The sequence below is a fragment of the Vanellus vanellus genome, assembly GCF_965231255.1.
Source record: "Vanellus vanellus genome assembly, chromosome: 3".
Classification (NCBI taxonomy): domain Eukaryota; kingdom Metazoa; phylum Chordata; class Aves; order Charadriiformes; family Charadriidae; genus Vanellus; species Vanellus vanellus.
The window spans coordinates 24,832,420-24,856,246 of NC_138907.1; the positions used below are offsets into that span (position 1 = coordinate 24,832,420).

The following is a 23,827-nucleotide window of genomic DNA, read 5'->3' on the forward strand; positions in this document are numbered from 1 at the left end:
GCGTGACGCGACAGATCTGGGATAAACTGTGCTCGGCTGTGAGCCTGTGCGGGCTCGGGTCAATGGCTCCCTCGTCCCGTTGGCCTTAGGGAGACATCTTGGCCATAGCCAGCAAAGGTGCAGGTGGGCCTGCTGGCAGATATTTGGAGGGAGACCTCGAACCCCTAGCGTCGCCTCTGTTGGTGCGAAAGGGCACATCCCTCCCATGGATTGTATCTGTTTTCTGTGGTTTGCAGATACTGGCTGTCACCCACGTGCGTTGCGCTGGCCTGAAGACATAGATGTCCCCTGCTACTGAGTCCTTGCATGAGTGTTTTGAAGATGAAATGCTACATAAACTCTTAAAGCGTACCACCTGAGGACATTGTTACCGACATGGACATCATTATTTATTTACGGATGCTTTAATCAGGAGGAGCTTTTTTGTAAACATGAATTGCTGGGCTCTTTCCTTGAGGTGTCGTTTCTTGTTTCATGCTATTGAAACATTAATCTTAACTTATTATGATTCCTTGGTGTTGGTCAGCTCTCAGGGACATTTCCCTAGGCTTGAAAATGTGGGAGCTTTCAAGAATGTGTCAATCGTGCCAACTCAAGCCACCTGTGGGCTGCCAGACCGAAGTACTTTTTGTCATAGCTCAGTAGCTGTTGAAAGTATTATGTCCTGCACCCAGAGGTTTTGTGTTCAGGAATGTCCATACAGGTCATCGCCTTCTTCCTACAAACTGCTTCTTTCAGAAGGCCTTGGTACCTGTATCACAGAGGACAAAAGGGACTTGCATCCAGGGTCCTTCAGCAATGCTTCCAGTTTTATTTTTCATAATCACAAGGATTGCTTTTCTACATCCCGTTCCCCAAGGCTTGCAGCTTCGTTTACATTAACTGTATGGTTGAAACCTGAGCAAGAAGGTGTAATGTAAGTAGTATTGAAGGTGTTTGCTTTCCCGGTGCTCTTAAAAAAATTGATCATTGTAGTCACAGTCATTATTAGCAAGCTATTTAAAATTTTAAAAAGGTACGGTGAGAAACTGTGACGTTTTAAAGCTGTATTTAGGTTGGGGTCTTTGCAAATGTCAAGACAAGTAGGTTCAGTTTCAGTGGTGTTGATTCAGATGATTGTCCAATTGCTTTCAGTGGCAACTATTCATACATAATGTGCATCTCTTTTCTTAAAAATCTGAATTTTTATTTCCAATTCACATTCTTTCTTCTAAAAGCTGCTAGAAAAACATGTCAGGGTTTTTTGCTCTTGCCTCTTTCATGATGGAAAAAATTATCAAGAATTTTAGGAACCCCCCAACACAAGTTAAGACAAACAAGAAAAAAAAAAAACAGATCTTCCCAAATGAATACTTCAGAGCTATAGAAGAGTGATCATCGTTTTTCTGGAAGATTTGGGGCACATTGAGTGGCCAAGAGATTATGTTGCTACTTTAACAAAAGATTCCACTATTCAAACTGCTAGCGAAGTGTCACTAGTTGTTGACAAAATAGACATGGCTAAGCATGCTCGCTCTCTTATTTGCCTACATGTCACATTTTTAGCAAATATTACCATTATAAGTGGCCCTTCAGCTTGACTGGTCCCTTAGTATAATGAGAAACTTGCTTTTTGAAAAATGCATCACAAATCCTGGAAAAAAAAGTTCCCTTCATCTATCACAAAATGCAGAGCCTCCTACTCTTTCTTACCCTAGTTGTGCAGATAATCTTTAAAGTGAAGCACGCAAAAAGTATAGTACATTCCTACAGAGTATATGTCACAAACGTTTTTGTACTTGTACTCATTCTTAGAATGAAAACAATGTTCTATTCTGTTGTAGCATTCTTGATATTTATTTTCCATGCTGCTGTGAAATAGCAAGTTGTTTAGGGGTGTGAAAATCATCAGGAACAATAGAAACATCTAAAATGATAATGATATATGTAAAATTGTAGTCTGCTTTACACAAGGATAATCACCTTTAAAAATCAACCTAGCTATAGATATTGTGGTTATGGAAGGGAAATAAATGAGATATGCAGAGCAAAAGTGACTTTAGTTTGATCTTATGTTAAATCAGCTCAGGTTAAGGTATGTGTAAAGGTGTCTTTGGAGTTTTGGCCTAGTGTCTTTCATAGACAGCATTTTCTATATAATGTTTGAATCTTGAATGTCAGAGACTCCATTCCCAGGATTTTCCTATGCCATAAGTTCATGTCCACACACATGCAGGCATATCAGAATCTTTTTCAGCAGAGTATATGCCTAACTTGAAGCAGAAATGTCCTGCTAATTTCCAAGCAAGCTGTTGCAGCGATGTGTTGAATGAGATCCATGAAACTCTTTTGCCAATGGGATGGGCTTTTGCTTGCGTGGAGTCTAAAGCAATGAAATGTATGTCCTTAGTTTCAAATGATTAAGTGCTGTGCAGAAACCAGACTCTACCGATGTCTGATTATCCATGGACTAGTGTAAAACATTAGCCTCCAATTGCTGCTGTGTTAATAACTATACAACGTACATATTCCTGTTCAGTGGGTTTTATAGATCACTTTAAAATCTAAATGTTTTTATTCAATTTTTGTAATAGATAAATTCATTCTTCTGCCTTGTGAGATTGCTGCTACTCAACACGTAGAAGTAACAATGGTAAAGCCCAGTCCTGAGAACTTAAGTTGGACAACAGTTACTCCAGTGAACAGGATGATACGCTGCTCTCCAGACTCTTCACCCCTCCCCCCCCCACACTGTTCACAGAAAGAAGTGTGTTAATTTTCCTTTCTTCATAAAAGTTCTGTATTAGAACTCCAGTTGTGGTGAAACAGTGATTGAACGTGAATAGCCACTGAAGCTTGACTCAGAAAGCATCCTACAAAAGAGAAATAGCTTAACAGCAAGCTAAGATGTTTTTCCTTTTATTGTATTGGTTTAGCGAGTCCTTCGGGTTGGCAGAAGGAGTTTGACTTACCAGATGTCCTACATTTTGCAGTCCCTAATGGGGAATTGTCCCTGTTAGATGTCATTTGTGAGACCTTTTAAACCCCATTATCACAGTAGAGGGACTTCATGGAACTGGGACTTACTATAACAAAGTCTTTGCACTGCCAACAAAACACTAGGAAGATGAGCCAGAACCAGCCGCTCACTTTACCAGTAGAAAAATTGAAAGTTTAACTGGGTATTTCACTTAGTGGCAAAGTACATCTTACATGTGCCTCTTACATCAAGTACAGCAGACGCATGGTTTCTCGATGTGTCGTACTAATGGGTTTCTTTGTGCTGCACGTTAAATGGTCTGGCTGCTAGAGAGAGCTTAGGAAAGAAGCTGGGAGTGTTGCTGTATAGCATCCCATTGCCTCCTTGTAAAGACTGTGACATTTCTCTGTTAGGCATATGCCCATGTAAGAGAATAGATTTTTCTGCTGGAAGTTACTGTTGCTGACTGAAGCGAGAGATACTGATGTGAGGATCCAAAGTCTGAAGGCCCTTTAAAAATTGTGATGTTCTGGGGGGAGCAAATATACGTGGATAATCAAAGACACGGAGAATTTTCTTCATCAATTTCATATACCAAGTTTTCTTGTGTGAATCTGTGCAAGAATACACTTTCATACACAGAGAGAGGAAAGTTAAGTTATATTACAGACTGATTTGAAGCCCTAATGTTCTTTGAAGATGTACAGTATAGATAAATGTAGGTAAGCTTTTAAGTCACTGCATATTGGAAATCTTGAAGAAAAGTGAGAGAATAGTGAGAAAACACTGACGTTTGTACTCCAGTCTTGAAATTTACTTTCCCTTCAGGCAGTAAGTGCAATAAGTGAGCAAAGCTCTTGTACCCAAATTTTATTCTTTCCCATGCTCCTCTCTTATTACATGTACTTATCAGTTAATATAAATGCTTTCAGTAAGCCTGTGTGTAGTTTGTAAGTAAGCTTTAGTACAATATAGGAAACTGTAGATGATGATAACCCTTCACAGTGGAATAGGATAAGAATATGAGTAGAAGCTTAGCATATATGAGTAATCATTAAAGGCAGTTTATATCAATTTAGCATGAACTGGGCTAACTGGAAGTTAGATGACCAGAAGATGTTGGTGGTGGGAGAAAAATGAGCTGGAGCCTTTTAGGCGCAAAAGGGTCAGGGGGGATGGCCTGATTGTAAAGTGGGCAGTAGATATATTTTTTTAAACCTTAGATAAATAAAGGACTAAAATCATATCCTATTACTTGTATCCATTCAGGTGTTTTACAGTAGGAATTGGACTGAAAGGGAAAGTTGCCTTAAGATATCATATATTTGATTTTTGAACCCATGCAGATGTTCCAATTGCAAGTGCTCCAGTTAATATGTGGAGATCTACAGTGCAGCTGTGTTAGATTCTCTAGAATATTTTTCTCTTTGAAAGCTGACCAAGCAGATTTGTGTTGTTTGCTTTTTCTCTCTCCAACCACCCCCACCATAGAGAATTGTGTAGTCAGGAATTGACTCTGTGGGACTGCAGGTTACCAGAAGCTGGAAACTTCACAAAGAACAGTGGTTTCTCTCTGTAATCATGGCTGGAATGCAAAATCGTGCTCAGAGTCAGAAATAATGCTTAAGCCTATTTCACCTATGTTGGCAATAGTTTGGTTTCTTTTTTTTTTTTTTCCTTTTTTCTTTCTTTTTTTTTTTTTTTTCCCCACATCGCTCCTCTGTTTCTGTCACTTGATTTTTCTCTTTCAGTAGTGAGCTGCAATTCACATTTGTTCTTTGCAGTTTTCAAAGTGATGTACATCAAGGTCACTTCCTTTCTTGAAGTCATGACACCTTTGGGGATAAAAACAATGTGGGGATGTTTGTTTTAGATAACTAAAATAAACAAAAACCTGGATTATCCAATTATTGTTTATCCAGGAACTCGGTAAATCCAGTTCCTAAATATTTTGCTACTTAGCTGAGCCTTCCCTCACATTTATTATCTAGCAAAACTAGCATGTTTACAAGCAAACAAAACATTGAAAAGACCAGTCGACAATATATTAAGAAATGTATTTTTAGTAAGGTTTGGGAAACAGAAGTCCGCATCTTGCGTTGTTTTATTGACAATGTTCCAGCAGACTAAAATGGTAACAATTAAAATAAATTCATTTTTCTCTTGGATTTAAAGGTGAATTAGTGAATGGTAGTATGAAAGAACAGCCTTTTTGATACTTTTCTTTTATAAACGCATAGTAGGTGAAGATGCTTATTGGTAGATAAGGTGTGGGGTTTTTTTTTTTTTTTTTTCTGAAATACGTCTAAGCAAATCCTGGTCTCATACAAATTTTATATGCTTCTGTCTTGTGACTTAGTGCACTAATTTAGTCTGGTGTAACTTAAAATATTTGGCTTTTCGTAGGTCAGTAAAGGGAGGACTGGATTTCTCAAGCAGCTGAAATGGGAATGCAGAGCGTTATAATTTTGTTGTGCTGATGATTACCTTAATAAAATACGTAGCTGTTTCACAAGCATATATAGCCTATGCTTTCTCAGGACCCTTGACATCACGATGATTGGATTGGCAAAAAAAATTCAGCAGCTGGATATGCAACATGGGTTGCTATGGATGTTATTCTTTGTATCTTTCATGTCTGTGTTGCATTTGATGTTGATGTGAAATCTTTGTGGGGGAGAAAAAAAAACCTAACAAGTGGCTGGATAGCCTTTTTGCCTTGCTCTGGTTCTCATAGGTTAAAGAAAGGCTGTGTGAAAAGAAGAGTGTAGGGGAAGCTGGTGGTGTTGCCACCTTACCTGGACAGACTTGGCGGAAAGATGGAAGAGTTATTTCCAGAACATGTCATTCATACTGCTTTTTGTGGTTATATTATATTTGCCTTGTTAGACTAAGGAAAATGTAAGTGCCTCCACAGGATGTACTATGTTGTACAGCGTTGTATGAAAAGTGCAGCAGAGACCTGCGCAGTTCTGGTCAGCCACCATGGTTTCTTTCATGGAACCCTGAAAAGAAGAGGCAAAGTGGACCCCTCTTTGCCCCCCCCGAGTGAACTGGGGTTGCATGCACTAAATTAAAAAAAAAAAAAAACAAGCCTCATAGGTTAAGATAGAAAATATCTTTGTTAAAGTTTTTTTACACTTAGTGCATCCTGTGACTTTCACTGTCACTGAGCATCTTCTCAAGAGCTGTATTTTTAACGTTTATTTTAATGCATTCTGGTTAGCATCACTTTACAGGATAGCACCTTGGCAAGAATGTGTATATGTGTGTGCCTCTGACCTTATGTTGTTTTTCTTGGTTATTTCCAAAGGTGTGTGATAGAAAAGGCTATTGATGGGCAGACGGTGTTCAAACTCACAATCTCTGAGAAAGAGACCATGTTTTATTATCGCACAGTAAATGGTTTGCAGCCACCAATAAAAGTAATGACACTGGGGAGAATTCTTGTGAAGAAATGGATTCATCTTAGTGTGCAGGTGAGTAAAATAAAAACCATTTAATATTTGTTGAAATACAAGGTTTGTGTGAGAATGGTATAACTGTATAAATACAAAAGGGTAAACTGGGGGATGTAAATAACTCTTGAGTTTTGTAGGTAAGGATCTTAATTTGGGAGCTCATTTTGAGGCGATTGCTAATTTTGCACTGGAAAGTAATGCTGTGCCAGTTACTCTGAACAAACAAGACTGAAAATTCTTACCCTTAAGAACACAAGTATTTGGTGTGAAGAAAAGCTACTTATTTCTAATGTTATCAATAAATCTTGGGTCTCTGAGACTAATTCCTAAAAAAAGAGAACGTCATCCTCATCTATACATCCTAGTGTATTTATTTTAGAGAGGTGTCCCATTTAAAATCTTCTTATAGCGTACATAAGTAAACATGTATGAGTTTGTGCAGGATCAATCAAGCTAGTGAGTTAGAGTTATTACCTCTTATTTTAAAAATATCCTTCAGAATTGTTAAAACACAATCTTTGTGTTCTAAAAGTCTTCTGTTGACATAACTTTTTAATAAGTGTACAAATATCCACTGAGGATAAAGCAAAATTGAGTTTGTTAAAATTTAAACTGTATGTACAAAAATCAGTAAACAAACACAGAAGAAATTAAAATTCAGTTATTTGCATGTCTTGTAATTCCCAACAGACACGCTAGTAAATTCTATTTGTAAGCCAAGTTCAACTATTAATTATAAAACACAATTATCAGGTATTGAAATGTTTATCTTCTCCTTCCTTCATTTCCTTTATCCGTTCTATTAAATTTCATTTGGTTTACAGCACAATCAAGAATAGTTTTGCTGCTTTCTTGAAACTTGCTAAAAGGTATTGACTGTGATTTGGATTTTTAGTGCTGATCTTGTCACTTGTAAGAAGTATCTAAGCTGACGTCTTGATTTTTTTGCAGTTTTCTTTTTTTCTGGGATAACAGCATGGTAGTGCGAATAAGATTTTGGCTGTTGGATTAAAAGAGTGACCTTAAGGTAGAACTAATGAACTTTACACTTCAAACACTCCAAGGGTGCTATATAACTGCTGCTGCTGCTGTCAGCCACATTTTGTACTAGCCTCAGAAACTGCTAAAGCCTGGGATAGCAAAGTGAAGAGTGAAAGGGCTGGATTTAAATACACACTTGTATCTTAAATTGTATTACAAAGAACCCTCAAGCACGCTGTAGGATTTGGTCCTTTGTTTCTTTGGGGAAAGTCATTCAATGCATAGCAGGAGTAAAGAAGTGTAGCTTCTAGACCCTTAAAGGGACTGCAAGCTTAGTATCTTTTCTGAGTTTCTGAGCTCGGGGTAGGACCTTACATTCTGTGATTTGTGGTATTGTAGGACTCAGCTTTCCACTAAAGGTGATAGTGGCTGCAGCATGATCCATTTAGTGTTAGGTCTGGCTACGAAATTTTAAGCAAAGTTTTATTTTTTCTTTTAGTAGCTGTCCAAAAGCATTTTTTTCTATAAACGGGGAAATAAGTGGAAAACGACAATACAAGGAGACCATACAAAAATACTCAAAAGTAACATTCATATGGAAGTGTCTGTGTCTTCAGACAATAGTTGTACTTGATGATAATATATATTTATATGTCATGACAATATATATTTGAATATAGGTGTTTCCTTAAGTTGATGAAAAAGTCTTCTGAAGATAAAGCACTATGTAAATTTGTAGTCATTAGTAATTTTAGTTAAAGGCAGTGGGAGAGCCTGGAGTTTACACCTAAAAGTACAAATCGCCTGATCTTACAGCACGTGTGACTCTTGACTTCTCTGCCTAACCAGCCTTCTCCCTGAGCAATGCTTGTGCAGCAGGTATGGGCTCTGCAGTGTGGAGGGAGACCCTTCTTGGGGCTGTAGCTGAGCTACCCTGGGGTAAAGGCAGCAGAGGGGGCTGAGTGCAATCAGTAGTGGCCTATTACTACTGCGAGCTTTTCCAAGTAAATCAGACCATGCGGACTTCCATGCTGTCTTGAGGCAAAACTGCCTCTAATACCTGTAAAGGATTAGCAATCTTAGTTCTGTGTCACTGTCGTTGGCATAACTTTTATTTTCCAACAAAGACAGCCCTAGGACTGAGCTCTGTGGCTAGTAAATTAGGAAAGTTTGCAGTCATCCTACAGCCATGCTGGATTTGAAGTAGGTATGGTGTTAACAGTATAGTTGCTATATAACCCCCTTCTACAGAAACAAAAAGGAAATTGTTGTTGGATGTGAAATGTCATGTATGTGGCTGTGATGTTTAGCCACAAGCTATGAGGTCGTAGAGAGGTGGGGGTCAACCTCTTCTCACTAGTAACAAGCGATAGGACAAGAGGAAATGGCCTCAAGTTACGCCAGGGTAGGTTTAGGATGGATATTAAGAAAAAGTTCTTCACAGAAAGGGTTGTTATGCATTGGAACAGGCTGCCCAGTGGTGGAGTTGCCATCCCTGGAGGTATTTAAAAGAAGGGGAGATGTGGTGCTTAGGGACATGGTTCAGTGGTGGTTTTGGACTTGATGATCTTAAAAGTCCCTTCCAACCTTGACAATTCTATGATTAGGTTTAACTAAACTAACGGTAGATTCAGCACCTTTTTAGGTACTTTGTAGAATTTGGAACGTTGTTTGGCATTCTTTTTGTTCGGGATCTAGCCAGAGCTGGGTGACATGTCCTGATGGGGGGGGAACCCAATCTTTTCAGACTTGTTTGACAGCTGGCCTGATACATTTTTTGGACTAAAAGAAAATAATATTCGTTAATGTTCTTTTATGGGGCAACTAAGTACTGCTCCTGATGATACAGCTGAAAATGCGGAATGGATATTTTCATGCACCTAACAAAACTTGTATATGTGGGAAAAGTGTAATTAAAAAAAAAAGGAGTAAATAGCAGCATTGCCATATTTGGAGTTGTAGGACACCTAAAAACATCATCTGTGAATTTAAGAAAGCATTTGGACATGATGTTGCTATGCTAAACAGAATTTTACATAAAGAAATTATATTGTCTATGCATGAAGCATAGTAGGCAGAAGCTATTCAGATTCTTTTTAAAAAAAGTACGTACTTTCACAATTTTTATGTAATATAATTCAGATACCAGTGGTAAGTGAAGATGTGTGTGGTAACAGCTCCTTTTTTTAAATGAAAATGTTTTAACTTTATGCCAGAGGTGTGGGCATCTAATCTATTGACAGGTGGGTTGGTTTCCCAAAAATTTGTCATAAGCATTAAATGCTGCAATTAGTGTCCCTGACCTTCAAGATACATGACTTTTTGGTAGATGAAGCATATTTGGTCCTTGTCTCCCCTGAACTTTTTAACAGTGTAGTTTTTCTCTGAAATTCTGTGGTGGTTTAGGTCTGTGTGGGAAACAGAGGTGACAACAGTGGGTCAAAATAGTTACCTTGTAAATTGTATTGGTTATAAACTTGACCAGATATTCTCCACAGCGTGTTGCAAAGTATTGTTCAAAGCCATGCACAGTATTGCATGTGCGACTGGTAGACAGGGAGGAAAAAAAAGTCTTTGGCATGATGCCTCGTTGCTCAGTGACTGCAGACCAAATTACAGATATGTCCAATTTGGGGTAAGTCTGATTTGGGACAAGAGTTTTTCACTGAATGCTAGCGCTTGATAATATGGTTAGCAAATAGGGGTGTCTAATGGGTCTTACCCCTGAGAAAAAAGCAATACTTGTTGGCTGGTTCACAGGGAATTTATGCATCTTGTTTGTGACAGTGCATGGATGAAGGACAAGAGTGGGCTGGCTGGCACACCCAGTGGGTGCAACCAAAGAATTGGTAATTGAGGCATAAGGACTTGCATGCCAAGTAGATGACAGGACTAACAGCTAAGGGAGACTGTGGAATTCGGTTTTGATGTGTTCGTGGCAGATTGGTGAATTATGTTTGTTTTTTAGCAGGTTGTAGTTTGTGAAGTGTGCGTGTAAGTGATATAGCTGACCATGAGAGAGACTGCTCTGCCAAGGAGCTAGGGTCCGAGGCCATCTCTGAACACAAGTATGCCTAATCTGAGACTGAATTGGGCTAAAGGTCTCCAAAAAGGCAGTCAGTAGGAGCTGAGAGCCTGGAAACAGGGGAGTTCATGTGGTCAGTAACAAAAACTGATATATTTGTGCATAAATACTATGCAAAAGACACCATGACAGATGAGTGTGAAGTACTGATTGCAGATGTGAAACTGAGTTTAGAGAGAGCAGAAATATGGTAGGATGGCAAATATGTTTGGAATTTAGGTATAAGAGCATATGCCTATTCAGGGATGACAAAGAAAGCTAAATGGTGGAATAGCACCAAATAGTAATTAAATGATAAGAGGGAAGGAAAGAAGAAAGAACAGCACAGACTGAAAATAATTTCTTTGGAATAAAATAATTCTAGGGGAAGAGAAGGCTAGTAAATGAATTCTACTGAGGTAATCTAGGAATTTAAATCCTTGGGTTTGGATTTAGATGTCTAATGCATTAGAGAGAACTACTACGAAGAACTGTGTCATTGCAAAGACTTATTCTCCAGTTTATAGCTGGGAAAATAAAGCTCTACTAACAAGAACAGGGCCAAAACAGAATCACAGAATTTTCAGAGTTGGAAGGGACCTCTAGAGATTATCTAGTCCAACTCCCCTGCTAAAGCAGGATTGCCTAGAGCACAAACATTCCTGTATGTTTTGCAGGAGAAGTTTCTTCATCGACTAGTTGCAGAAGGTCTGGATACAAGCTTTGTGAAGTGATGAGGGCATTGTTAGAGATGTGAGTCATAGAGCAAAACCAAGCTGGGTAACAGAAATGGACGTATGGAAACAGAAGTGATCACAAAGAGGTAGAAACATGAATTTGTAAGCTTATTGTGTACATGCTGATACAACCAGATAGTCTTTGTCCAAAAATTCTGACAGAACTGGTACATAAAATCCTTTGACAAAGAGATATTTTATGCAAATCTACCAAGTTGGGGTGGAGCTATAATGCTTATGTTTAGGAAGAAGTGTTCATGCATTGATGCTGGCCAGCAGCCAAGCACCTACGTCCCCTTCATCCCCACCAGTGGAACAGGGGAGAGAATAGCAAAAGTGAGAACACTCGTGGGTCAAAATGAAGACAGTTTAACAGCTGAAGGAAAGAGGGTGGGAGGGGAACAAATGAGGCAAAGGCAGTCCATCGCCACCTCCCACAAGCAGACCACTGTCCAGCCAGTCTCCGAGCAGCAGCCACCTTGGAAGTAAAACCTTTGTCTCCCCAAAGCCCTTCTACCCCAGTTTTTATTGCTAAGCATGAGGTTATACAGTATGGAAGTAAAACCTTTGTCTCCCCAAAGTCCTTCTACCCCAGTTTTTATTGCTAAGCATGAGGTTATACAGTATGGAAGTAAAACCTTTGTCTCCCCAAAGTCCTACCCCAGTTTTTATTGCTAAGCATGAGGTTATACAGTATGGAATATTCCTTTGGACAGTTTGGGTCAGCCGTCCCAGCTGTGTCCTGGCCCAACCCTAGTTTACTAATGAGGTGGGATGGGGGGGCAGAGTGCAAAAAGAAAGGCTTGACACTGTTCAAGCACTCTTCAGCAATAGCTAAAATATTATTATGTTATCAATGCTGTTGCAGCCACAAATTCTGAACACAGTACCATACAGGGTGCTGTGAAGAAGGTTAACTCCATACCAGCCAGAGTCTGTAGAAAGAGGAAGGAAAAAAGATCCTGGCAATGCAGACCTATTTGTCTTGACACAGTGGCATATGAGGATTTAGAAAAGATCTTTGAAGGAATAGATAAAGATGTGGAGCTAAATGAAAAAGGGGATAAAATGCAGCGTGGATTTACTAAAGATAGCACATCACTGTCTAACCTCTTAGCTTTTTTTGATGAGAAAACTGATTTTCAGGCAAAGTAAATGTGTCGGATTTCCTCTATCTGGAGTTCAGTTTAGCATTGATGTGACAACACATGAGAAGTTGTAGGGTCAAAGGGAATGCTCGTGGGGAGGGTTGGCAATAGATACTGCTTAAAGAAATGTGCTTGTAATCCTGGGGGTGGGGGACGAGGGAGGCAAAAAAGCAATTGAATTCCTTGAGAATTTGTCTTTGGACCAGCCTAGTGTTATATTTTCATTAATGATCTTGGCAGAAATATTGAGAGTGTACTGATAATACTAACTGGTAACATAATGTGGAAAGGCATCATCAGGAAGAGGAACAGTAAGATGTCATACAGGAAGAATGGCACGACTGAAAGGACTAGGGTATCTGGCATGAAAAACAAATTGGTATTACGAAATGCAACATAATGAATTTGAAATTCATCACAAAATCTTTTGCTAAGTAGTTATTCATTAGAAAATTGCTGAAGTAGTAGTCACAGGTAGTGATGATGAGTTACTGGTGTTATATGGCTACAAAAAAGGCGTGTGTGGGGGGAAAAGTATCAGGAAAGGCATTCCCAGTAGTGAGAGAAAAGCATCATTGTTGCTGCTTCAGATTCTGGTGAGATTTCGTGCAAAATGTTGGGTTCAATTTTGATCATTAATGTTTAAAGAATATATTCAGTATAGATCTACGAAACCTATAATGACAGTGAAAAACTCTGTGCAAGCCTTACAGAAGATGATTTGGAGAACCTTTGTTTGGGAATTAACTATAGTGAAGATTAGGAATTCATATAGTTTTCTTTAAATCTGTTGGAGTGTAAACACTGGGCAGAAAAAGAGACTATTTAAGTTGGAAACAGTCTGTTCTATTGCAGCAGAATGTTTCTGAAAAAGCATGCTGATCAGAATAGTGAGGGTAAGAAAATGTTTGGTGTTTTTTGTGTTTTGTTTTAATTTAAATTCAGTAATTTCCATAAAAAGGGTAATATGGCATAGTGCAGCCAACAGGAGAAGATGGGAATTCATATCAATCAATTATGTAGGTGGACTGTGGGATTTTTTTTCTTCTTTTTTTCCCTTTTCCTGCAATATTGCTGTTAACAACTGCTGCCAGCAGGATGTTGGATGTGAGTCACTAATAGTCTTGGAATGGACTGTTGAAAAAACTACTCAAAACTAAATGGCATCAGTCTAAGAGTAACTTCATGCTTCTTAATAGTTTCTGCAACCTTCTTAATATACACTATATATTGTTGACAAAGCTATTGACTATCCATTTCTTTGCTCTTTGTACCCAATAAATATTTGAGAAAAGTTATCCTTGAAAAGTTCTGCTGAGGTAAATTAGAGTGGATTTGCAATAAAAGTGAATTTTGACCATTTTTTTCTGCTCTCCAATTAGTATGACTTATATTTCTCTAATGATGTCTGCCTTTATTTTCCACTGCTTATGATTTCTAAATGAACTTATCTTTTTTTGGTTTTGCAATTTCAAACAGGTTTGGTGGTTGTTGTTGTTTGTTTGTTTGTTTTTTTTTTTTTTTTTTTAAGGCCATAAATTGTGGATCCCGTTTCCTTGAAATTACTGCCACTATTCTAGTTTATTTCAGTTGGTGAAGATCAGGTCCTTCAGGCTTCTGAAAGTTTTAGAGTCCTTCTGTGTGTTTGATCTTGATTTAAATCTATCACTGTATCTTTTTAGGTATACATTAGCAAAGACTCTGATTGAAGGTACACAGTGGAGTAAAGGATATATATATATATATAACCTTAATTTAAAATAATCTGATATGCACTGAAGTGAAACCTCAGGAAAAGCAGTATCTTAAAAAATTAACTTTTAAATAAATAAAAAATTTGAAAGCATAGTAATGCATAATTAAGGCCAATTGTGTACCTCATTATCTCTGCATAGTAATACCAATAGCAGATTTGTGCCACTGAGGAACAGCAGCTCTATTATGTATTTTCTTTTTCAGATTCACTGTTAAGGGTCTCTCACTTTCCCTTTGATACTTCAGAATTTATTTAACCAATTAAGAAGAGAGGAATTTAAACACGAATTTTCAGATACAGCCAAGGCTGCTGAAACAGGAGATTCTTTGAGAACATGTCAGATTGATGTATTTGTTTCATATTTAGTGTCTGCAATTATAAAAATAATCTTTTTACTAGCCTTTATTTTGCCTGATCATATCTATGTAACTCTGCCATGTTTTGGCAGACTATAGCGCATTAAAAGCTTTAGAAAGTAAGTTTAAAATCTAAATGCAGAGAGGTAACCATGACTGAATTACTCTCCTGGGAGGAAAATGCTCTTAGAGTGCCTATTGAAATCAGCATTATCATTTCAATACATGTCAAATATGAGTCATTTCCTAGTTTAGGCAAAATTTCTTTATAAATCTTTAAATCTTCCAGTTCTTTCAAGAAAAGGTTAAAGTACTTATGATTTAATGAGACCGCTTTACATCATAACTGTTTGACTATCAAGAGAAAACTTGTCCTTTCCAATTTGTGAAATCCTTTTATTTTCTGCGTAAGTTTTTGAATACTTTAAAATTTATATTAAAAGCAAAGAACCTGAGACTTAAAAGCAGGGAGGAAAACACTCTCTGTGTCTGTATTACTAAATATGAGGTATGTAAACTGTATATTCCCTAACTTTAGTAAAGACATGAGAAAGCAAGGAAGCATTTTAATTTAACAAGTCACTTTGATCTCCTGTTTGAAGTCATCAGTTACTATTTATTAGGAGTACTTTGTCAGCCCTAAGAAAGGGATGGGGGAGTTTGCATCAATTCTACATATTAGAGCTTCTTGTCTATTAATTGCAATTGTGTTGAAAATATTTAGGAGGATGCAGTCTGTCCATATGGTTAGTGCTATGCTCCCCACAGACAGCAGAAATAAAACACGTATTACAGTCTGTATAATGCATTTGAGTGTCTGTTTGAGTGTCTGTTTAGGGAACTGTTCATAGAAAGCGTAGCTGTCTTGGCAACTAGTTCATTGTTTAATCTGCTACAGTTGCAGGCCATTCAGATGCTGCTGCTTTACTTGCAGCCTTGGGGTTCTTTGGTCTGAGTAACTTGCTGTGCTGTATCCAGAAGTCCTACTGTGGTGCTTGCTTCCTCTTCGCCTGGTCCACGGGTACTAGGATGTTGACTTTGTGTTGATTTAAAAGCTCTTTGTTGTTATGGCTTCAGCTCCTTGGGAAGCTGGGATATTTCCTAGATGCCTCTCTCTTCTCTTCACTTATACTGTCTTGTAAACTACTTCCTTTCTTGCCTGAATATGAGTTCAGGCAAGTTCTTGCATATTTGCAGGTTTAGATTTACAGTCTAACAGCTGCCTGGGAACGTTTCATCTGGGCCAAGATCTTAATTTCAGAGAGTGACAAAAATGCAGGTTTTGTCAATGCCATCTTGACTACACTTCTGGAAATTGAGAATTTTTTTCAATTGCAAATGCAAATCCCACTGAAGTCTGCCCAGACTCTATATTCTATACAGCAGGAATGGAATTAAGTCTTTACATGACCAATGCTGGGAGGAGGTAGTATTAAATGGTTTGCAGAAGCTATGCCTGATTTGTCTGGAGAGTTTCAGATGAGATTTGAAATCAAACTAGTATCAATATGTTTTATAAGTAGTTTGTTTCCTTATACAAAAATATCTGGCAGCCAATTAAATTGAATTTTTAATAATGGAAGCACTATGTTAAGAATGATTTGGCTTCTTCTACTTTTAAATCTTTAAATATCTTGCAGTTTTTAGGGTTGTATTTTTGGTATGTGGTGCATTTTTGTTTTTTTTTTTCCGTTAATTTTTTGGTTTTTAGATAAAAATGAGTAGAGATGAATAATGATTTGTGGTACTTTAGAATTGTGGGGAGTGGGGTGATTTGTTCTTTTTTTAAATTAGAAAATAATTTTCGGTCATCTTCCTAAGCATACCATATTTTTTTTTTCAGGATAATTAATAATTGTTATTTAATATTGTGGTGGCATATGAATCAAAAAGGTATGTCATACCGTACAGAATTAGCTTGCCTACTTCTTTGAGGAGAATGTTTTGAAAGGTAAAGAAAAAATGATGTTCTTCAAGTGTTCAAATTCAATGTTAAGAATAATGGTAAAAATTGGGTAGCTGGATTTACAAGAACTGAGAGACAGAGGTGTCTGCTGTTTAACAGCATCCTGTGGTCATTGGAATCAACTATTTTCAGATTCCTAGAAATCTGGAGTCCTACTGGGAGAAACATAAGCAAAAAAAAAAAAGTCGTTTAAACTAGGTAGCCCTTGATTCTGAACTAATCTCTTAAATACATAGTTACGTACACCACTTATAAGTAGGTTCCCAGATACATATTGCTTGGTGTAACTTTAGGTACGTTTCTGTAGCTGTATGACTGCTCTTCTGTTTGTACGTTTGTGTGCCCTTGAGTTGTGTAGGGAGCAAACTTTGAGAGATTGGAAGTAGCTGTGTGTACTTAATATGGTCATTGGTGTAAAAGATAAAGATGACACACAGGGTACATCTACATTATCAGTTTTGTGTTTAGGAAGAGTTCTTTTTGATACAGGTTTGCCTTCTGTCTGTTTGAAGGCTTGTGTTACTGAAAAGCACTGCTGATATGCTTGAATTTGATTCCTTTTTGCGGAGACCAAGCTTCAAGTTGTACACCGGAGTATCACCATTTAAAGCACACCCTTTGTAACTTGAGCAGAAGGTCCTTCAGCAGGTAGTTCTTGGCATGCATAGTGCTTGAGCAGAAAACTGGCAGCTGGTTTGAACTTCTTTGGTGGTAAAGATGGATCACAGGTACTGAACCGTTGTCCTTACCTCTTTGTGCTGTGTCAGTTGCACAGTAGATGTTTTCACAAGATACTTGAAACGTTTTTGATAAGAGTCTAAAAACTTCATGCGTATGACCAAATAGAGCAGCTTCTGCTTTTCCTGGTTATTTAAATAACAAGTAATTACTACATTTACTTCAAGTTTCTGTAGCTTAAAGAAAGAGACTTAAGTCAGAAGTCTGATCAAGAAATGGAAGATGAAACTCAGATTGTCCTCTATGAAACCTCATTTTTGTGTGAACTCTCTCATGTACATCTTGCATTGTAACCTGTGCATGCAGCAAATGGAAGGTGACATAAATTACATGGATAGATCCTGTACAATGCAAAATCCATATGTCCTGGTGGCAGTTCACAGGAGGAATATTCTAGTAAGTCTTCATGTATCGTTTTCTTACGGAAGCAAAGAATATTTCTTGGCACTTGAACAACTTGTCAGCTTGGCTGGAAAGTAGTAAGTTCTGCTATGGAAGAGGGGAAAGAACACCTCCTGTCCATGTATCTTGTTCTGATACCTCAGATCAATAATGCTGTAATTTTTGCGTTGTTTAAGAACCACTGTGTTAGTTTGACGGTCTGTCTATATGCTCTTGTCTTTGAGTGTGAAAGAAGAGTAGATGCACAGAAACAGCTTTCTTTTAGATGCATCACTGACCTGTTTTCTGACAATCAGTGTTTTTGAAGCTTCTTAACCTAGACTGTATTGAATAGCCACTAACTGACCTATTTTTAGTTTAATAGTCTAGTTCTTTTTTTATAATTTATATTGTGGTATTGCTAGTATCTTGTGGCAATGAGTTCCTTATGCAATTATGGCTGTATGAAATTGTTCTGTATTTTAAATCTTCTGTCTAATAATTTATTTTTGCCAGTTTCTTTTGTCAGTTGTTTTCTATTTATCATTCTCCTGCTATTTGATATTTTGGTTATAGAACTTGATCGCATTTTATAATTGGTTATAAACTGGATCTCTCCTTATATTGAAGCCATTCTGCAGTTTGGTCATCATCACTGATCTTTTCTGAAACTTCTGGGGTTTTACTATTATAATTTTGAGGATACAAGGGTCAGAACTCCACTTGTTATTCTAGATTATTTTTTTTTTCCAGAATATTTTTCTCATGGCTGGTACCTAGTGGTTAATACATTTAGTCTGCTACTTTATTGCCTCTTCCTTAACAATTTTGAGATCCTTTTGAAACTTTGAAGTAAGGTTTGACTTTTACTGTCTGGAAGTATTAACAACATCGTTTTTCACCTCACTAACCACTGCTTTCAAGCCTATACAAAGTGTTAAATAGCAAACATTGTTGGAGTTACCTACTCATAAACTTCTGTCTGTGTGAAATGTAGCCGTTTAATCTCTACAGAGTTTGAAACCTTTCTGGAAAGCCAGTACATTATGTTGGTCAGTTCTTCCTTATCCACATGCTTCTTAATTGCTTCAAAGAACTCAAAGTTGGATCTTGATTTCCTTCCACAAAAGCCACGTTGGCTTTTCCAGTATACAGTATTTGTCCATGTGCTTTTCCAACTAATTCACCCTGTAAAGACTTGATTTGATGGATTATCAGAACAAGTGCCTCAAGACCTGGTCACGCATCATGTCTATAATTTTAATTTCTGCATTGTTCTTTGATCTGTGCAGGGCTAATTGAAAATTGTATTTTCTGTTTCTGCTATTTTTCTGATCTCCCATTGAATCTGAAGGTGCTGCTTTTTATTAAAATAAAAAAAAGGGAGGAGGGGAGCTGAAATACCAGCTTCTGTAGTATGTTTTAATACAGTTAGCTCATTTACTTTATCAAAATTTGAACTTTCTTTAAGGTATAGCAACACTTTTTCAGTGGTATGATCTATGTAATTCTTGACATTCAGGTTCAAACATCTTAGGCTTTAGATTTCAAAGACAGGCATATTTTGTCACGGTGTACCTACACGCTTAGGACTTTTTTTTTTTTTTTTAGAATACTCTTAAGTTTTTTGTTTTTTTTTTTTCCCTAAACTTGATTGATTTCTTTCCTAATTTGATAAACAAGTAAACTGGCCCTACTTTGGTGTAGGAGAATATTACCCTTCTTTGATTCTATCTATTCCAGAAAAGTGTCTCAGTTCCAAATTGACCTAAATCTTTTTTCCACACTGTTTGTTTGGTTTTATGCAGAATCATGAAACCTTGCTTGTCTGACCCTTTGATACTGGCATAATTTCAAAGAATGGCACTCACTTTGATCTTCTGCCTCCTGAATTAAAGCCAAAATATTTTCCTCTTGAACCTCTTCTCTCTCCTTTCTGGTGGTATTTAGGTGTACCATTGCTATTGACTGTGATTGTAGATGGCCTATGTGTCTTGTCAAGTTCATTGCTGTTGCACCTGTAGGCAAATCAGAATATAATATTCAGTGGCAGCATAGATTAAACTATCAATATTGCTCCTAATCTGACATTTCAGAACTGCAGGCTTCTGAAGCAGTCCTGGAGGGCAAAGGCTGGACTTTTTTCAAGAAGGAAGTCTTAAAGATGCAGCATCTGGCTGTCCCCATGTGCCAAAAAATGAGCCGTCAGGAAAAAAGATTGGCCTGGCTGAACAGAGAGCTATGGTTGCAACTCAGGGGAGAAAAAGGAGAGTTTATGACCTTTGGAAGAAAGGGCAGGCCACTCATGAGGAACTACAAAGATGTTGTGAGGCTATGTAGGGAGAAAATTAGAAGGGCCGAAGCCTGCCTAGAACTTAATCTGGCTTCTACTGTTAAGGGCAATAAAAAAATGTTTCTATAAATACATGAGCAATAAAAGGAGGAGTAAGAATAATCTCCATCGTTTATTAAACAGGAGAGGGAGACATAGTGACCAAGGATGAGGAAAAGGCTGAGGTACTTAAAGCCTTCTTTGCCTCAGTTTTTAGTAGTAGGACCAGTTGTTGCCTGAGTACCCAGCCCCCTGAGCTAGAAGATGAGGATGGGGACCAGAATGAAGCCCCCATAATCCAAGTGGGAATGGTGAGTGACCTCCTACAGCACTTGAACACACACAAGCCTATGGGGCTGGATGGGACCCACACAAGGGTACTGAGGGACCTGCTGGATGTGCTCACCGGGCCACTTTTCTTTATTTATCAGCAGTCCTGGCTAACCAGGGAGGTCCCGGTTGACTGGAGGTTAGCAAATGTGACACCCATCTACAAGAAGGGCCCAAGGAGGATCTGGGGAACTACAGGCCTGTCACTCTGACCTCAGTGCCTGGGAGGGTGGCACATGCAGAACAACCAGGTGATCAGGCCCAAACAGCATGGGTGGAGGTCCTGCTTGACTAACCTGATCTCTTTATATGACAAGGTGACCCACTTAGTGGATAAGAGAAAGGCTGTGGGTATTGTCTACCTCGACTTTAGTAAAGCCTTTGACCCAGTTTCCCACAGCATTCTCCTGGAGAAACTGGCTACTCATGGCTTGGATGAGTGTATGCTTTACTAGGGAAAAAAACTGGCTGGATGACCGGGACCAAAGAGTTATGGTGAATGGAGTTAAATCCAGTTGGCATCCAGTCACAAATGGTGTTCCCCAGGACTCAGTATTGGGGCGTGTTTTGTTTAATATCTTTATCAGTGACCTGGATGAGGGGATCAAGTGCACCCTCAGTAAGTTTGCAGATGACACTGATCTAGGCGGGCGTGTTGATCTGCTTGAGGGTAGGATGGCTCTGCAGAGGGATCTGTACAGGTTGGACCGATGGGCCGAGGCCAATGGTATGAGGTTCAACAAGGCCAAGTACTGGGTCCTGCACTTGGGTCACAACAACCCCATGCAGCGCTACAGGCTTGAGGAAGAGTGGCTGGAAAGCTGGTTGAAAAAGGACCTGGAGGTGTTGGACAACAGCTGGCTGAATGTGAGCCAGCAGTGCCCAGGTAGCCAAGAAGGCCAACAGCATCCTGGGCTGTATCAGGAATAGTGTGTCCAGCAGGACTAAGGAAGTGATTGTCCTGCTGTACTCAGCACTGGTGAGGCTGCATCTCAAATACTGTGTTCAGTTTTGGGCCCCTCACTACAAGAGACATTGAGGTGCTGGAGTGTGTTCAGAGAAGGGCAACAAAGCTGGTGAGAGGTCTAGAGCACAGGTCTTGTGAGAAGCAGCTGAGGGAACTGGTGTTGTTTAGCCTGGAGAAAAGGAGGTTGAGTGGAGACCTTATTGCTCTCTACAACTACTTGAAGGGAGGTTGTAGTGAGGTGGGGGTTGGTCTCTTCTCCCAAGTAACAAGTGATAGGACAAGAGGAAATGGCCACAAGTTGCGCCAGGGAAGGGTTAGGATGGATATTAGGAAAAAATTATTCACAGAAGGGGTTATCAAACGTTGGAACAGGCTGCCCAGGAAAGTGGTGGAATCACAGGATGGGTAGATGTTGTGTTTAGGTACATGGTTTAATGGTGGTTTTGGCAGTGTTAGGTTTATCATTGGACTCAATGATCTTAGCAATACCTTCCAACCTAGATGATTCTATACTCAGGTACGTGCCTTTCTCTTTCTAGCTTGATGACCATGTCCCATGGGACTTTTGTGGTTCTTGGAGTCAGGACTGGTCTCTCATCTCTGAGCTTCTCTAGGTGGCCTGCTTGATAGTAGATCTTCTGTCTTTTTAAGTTACAACTTACTTGTGGCTTATGCATGCACCTCTTGTCTGTAAGGCCGGTAATCATGTATGTAACAGGTCGGTAAACTGGATTACCGCTTTTCTGTTGGACTTCCAAGTGCATTTTATTATATTCGAAGGGATTTTATCCTTTTCCATATATTGTATTTGCTGGCATCCTCATCTTTGCTGTTGATCAGTCATCTCCCTGGCCTGTCTGTGCCTTAACTCAAGCCCTGTATACTAAAGTGCACAAGAAACCACTAAGAACTTTCTGAGCGGCCCCCCCTGACCCCCTCTTGGCCCATCGTCAACAAAATGTGGTTGAGAGAGCTGCTGCATAAACTTTTTCCTATAGCTTTTTCCAAAAATAAGCTACCAACAATAAGCTGCCAAAACACAGTCCTCTTAAGTCAGGTTTGGTCTATGTTCAGTTAACAGTATACTTTGTATCTATTGCAAAGTTTTGCTGATTAAGATGCCTAGTAACTCTGGAGAAAAGCAGTTGTTATTAAAAAATTAATATTGAAGCTTACAGTGAATTGCCATCAAAAAGTGCAGGAGAGTTACAGTACAAAGGAATAGTTGAATGACTGTTTTTAAAGGACTTTGTCATGGAAAGAAGAAAGCAGGACACAGAGGAGGATGGAAGGGCCTCAAGTAAAGTTGCTGGGAGGAATATGAAAGGAATCAAAGGCAGAATTTTGTGAATCCTTGACCATGAAGAGAAACTAAGCCTTGAAAGAAAAGATGAGAGGGTTTTTTTTTTTTGTAAAAATCCCTTAACTGGATACATGGAACTTTTATGGCGAGGCATTCAGAGGGCAAGAGTAATTGCTTTCTTCTTATGTAAATCATCACAAAATGAGACAGAGGGATGGATTTTCAACCTTCTAGTCCCAGCAGAGCTGTTCAGCTGTTGTAGAACCAATGTATTCTTGCATTAAATTTGGGAATGACTTATAAGTCCCAGTACTGAGCAGTGCAAAGTAGTGCGAAATTCTTCATGTATAATCAATTCAAAAGACTAGAATTTAATCTACAGCTGATAGTGTAATACAGGGTTAATAATTGTACATTAGTAACACTCCCTTCATTTGTGTGGGTATCTGCTTAGTCTTTGACTAGTGAAGAACAGAGACTTTATTCAGAAGGGATGTTTCATTTGACATCTACATCTCATCTCTAATTTACATGATTACAAGTAGTTCAGGAAAATTCAGAATCAGTGGTTGTGCTGTATTTTAAATGGAGGGGGCAGAGGGAAAATGTGCATTGTTATGACATTATCTAAAATGTGCTTTCAGACCTTTTGTTTCAATTAATTTTGGCAAGTCTATTTTATGTAACTGTTTTAGTTGCTAAAAAAGCAGCTTGTTGAATCCTTAATACTTGTCTCCTTTCATGTTACTATAGTGATCATCAGATCTTGGATATGATTTGTTCTGTGACTTGGGGAAAATAGAGTCATTATGCAGCAAGAAAGCAATTGTTCTCCATGTATTTTCAGATCTGATGACTAGCATCCTCTTATTATGTTTTATTGTTTGGAACACATTTGCAGCACAAGAGTCACTTGCTAAACCTTCCTATGTGAAAAGAACAGAGATTGATCAATGATTAAAATAGTAGTTAGAGTAAAGCTTATTTGTTAATTACTTTAGTTTTTAACAGAATCTGTATTTACAATCTTGAACTCTCAGGTTCTCTCTGCCACTCCCCTGCCCAGATATGTTTATTCTGTCCTGAGGCATCAGTAATAGATTCATAGAGCTCTACTGACACAGGCAATAAACAATATTTTTCATTGGTACTGTACTGGTTGGGTTAGGAAGTGGCAGAGCTGTAGTTAACCATTTTAATATTACTTCATACTACCGAAATACTGGTGAAGTACTTGCCAACAAAAGATTAAATGAAAATTGCCAGTCCATAATTAGAATACATGCTCTGTGGCAGAAGGATTTCTAATCTCTGATTCAACTGTTTATTTTAAAGCAACGTTTACTTA

The 23,827-nt window shown here is 38.5% G+C and overlaps 1 protein-coding gene across 1 annotated transcript in view; it reads left to right on the forward strand.

Moving 5' to 3' along the window:
* Positions 1-404: 404 nt before the first annotated feature.
* USH2A (usherin) overlaps positions 405-23,827 on the forward strand; it is a gene marked incomplete at its 3' end in the record, with an annotated part of 409,152 nt that continues 385,729 nt past the window's right edge. The window contains exons 1-2 of the mRNA XM_082480510.1: positions 405-916; positions 6,273-6,438. Of these exons, the coding sequence (XP_082336636.1) occupies positions 432-916; positions 6,273-6,438 (651 nt within the window). The 5' untranslated portion in view covers positions 405-431. The remainder of the gene's footprint in view (positions 917-6,272; positions 6,439-23,827) is intronic.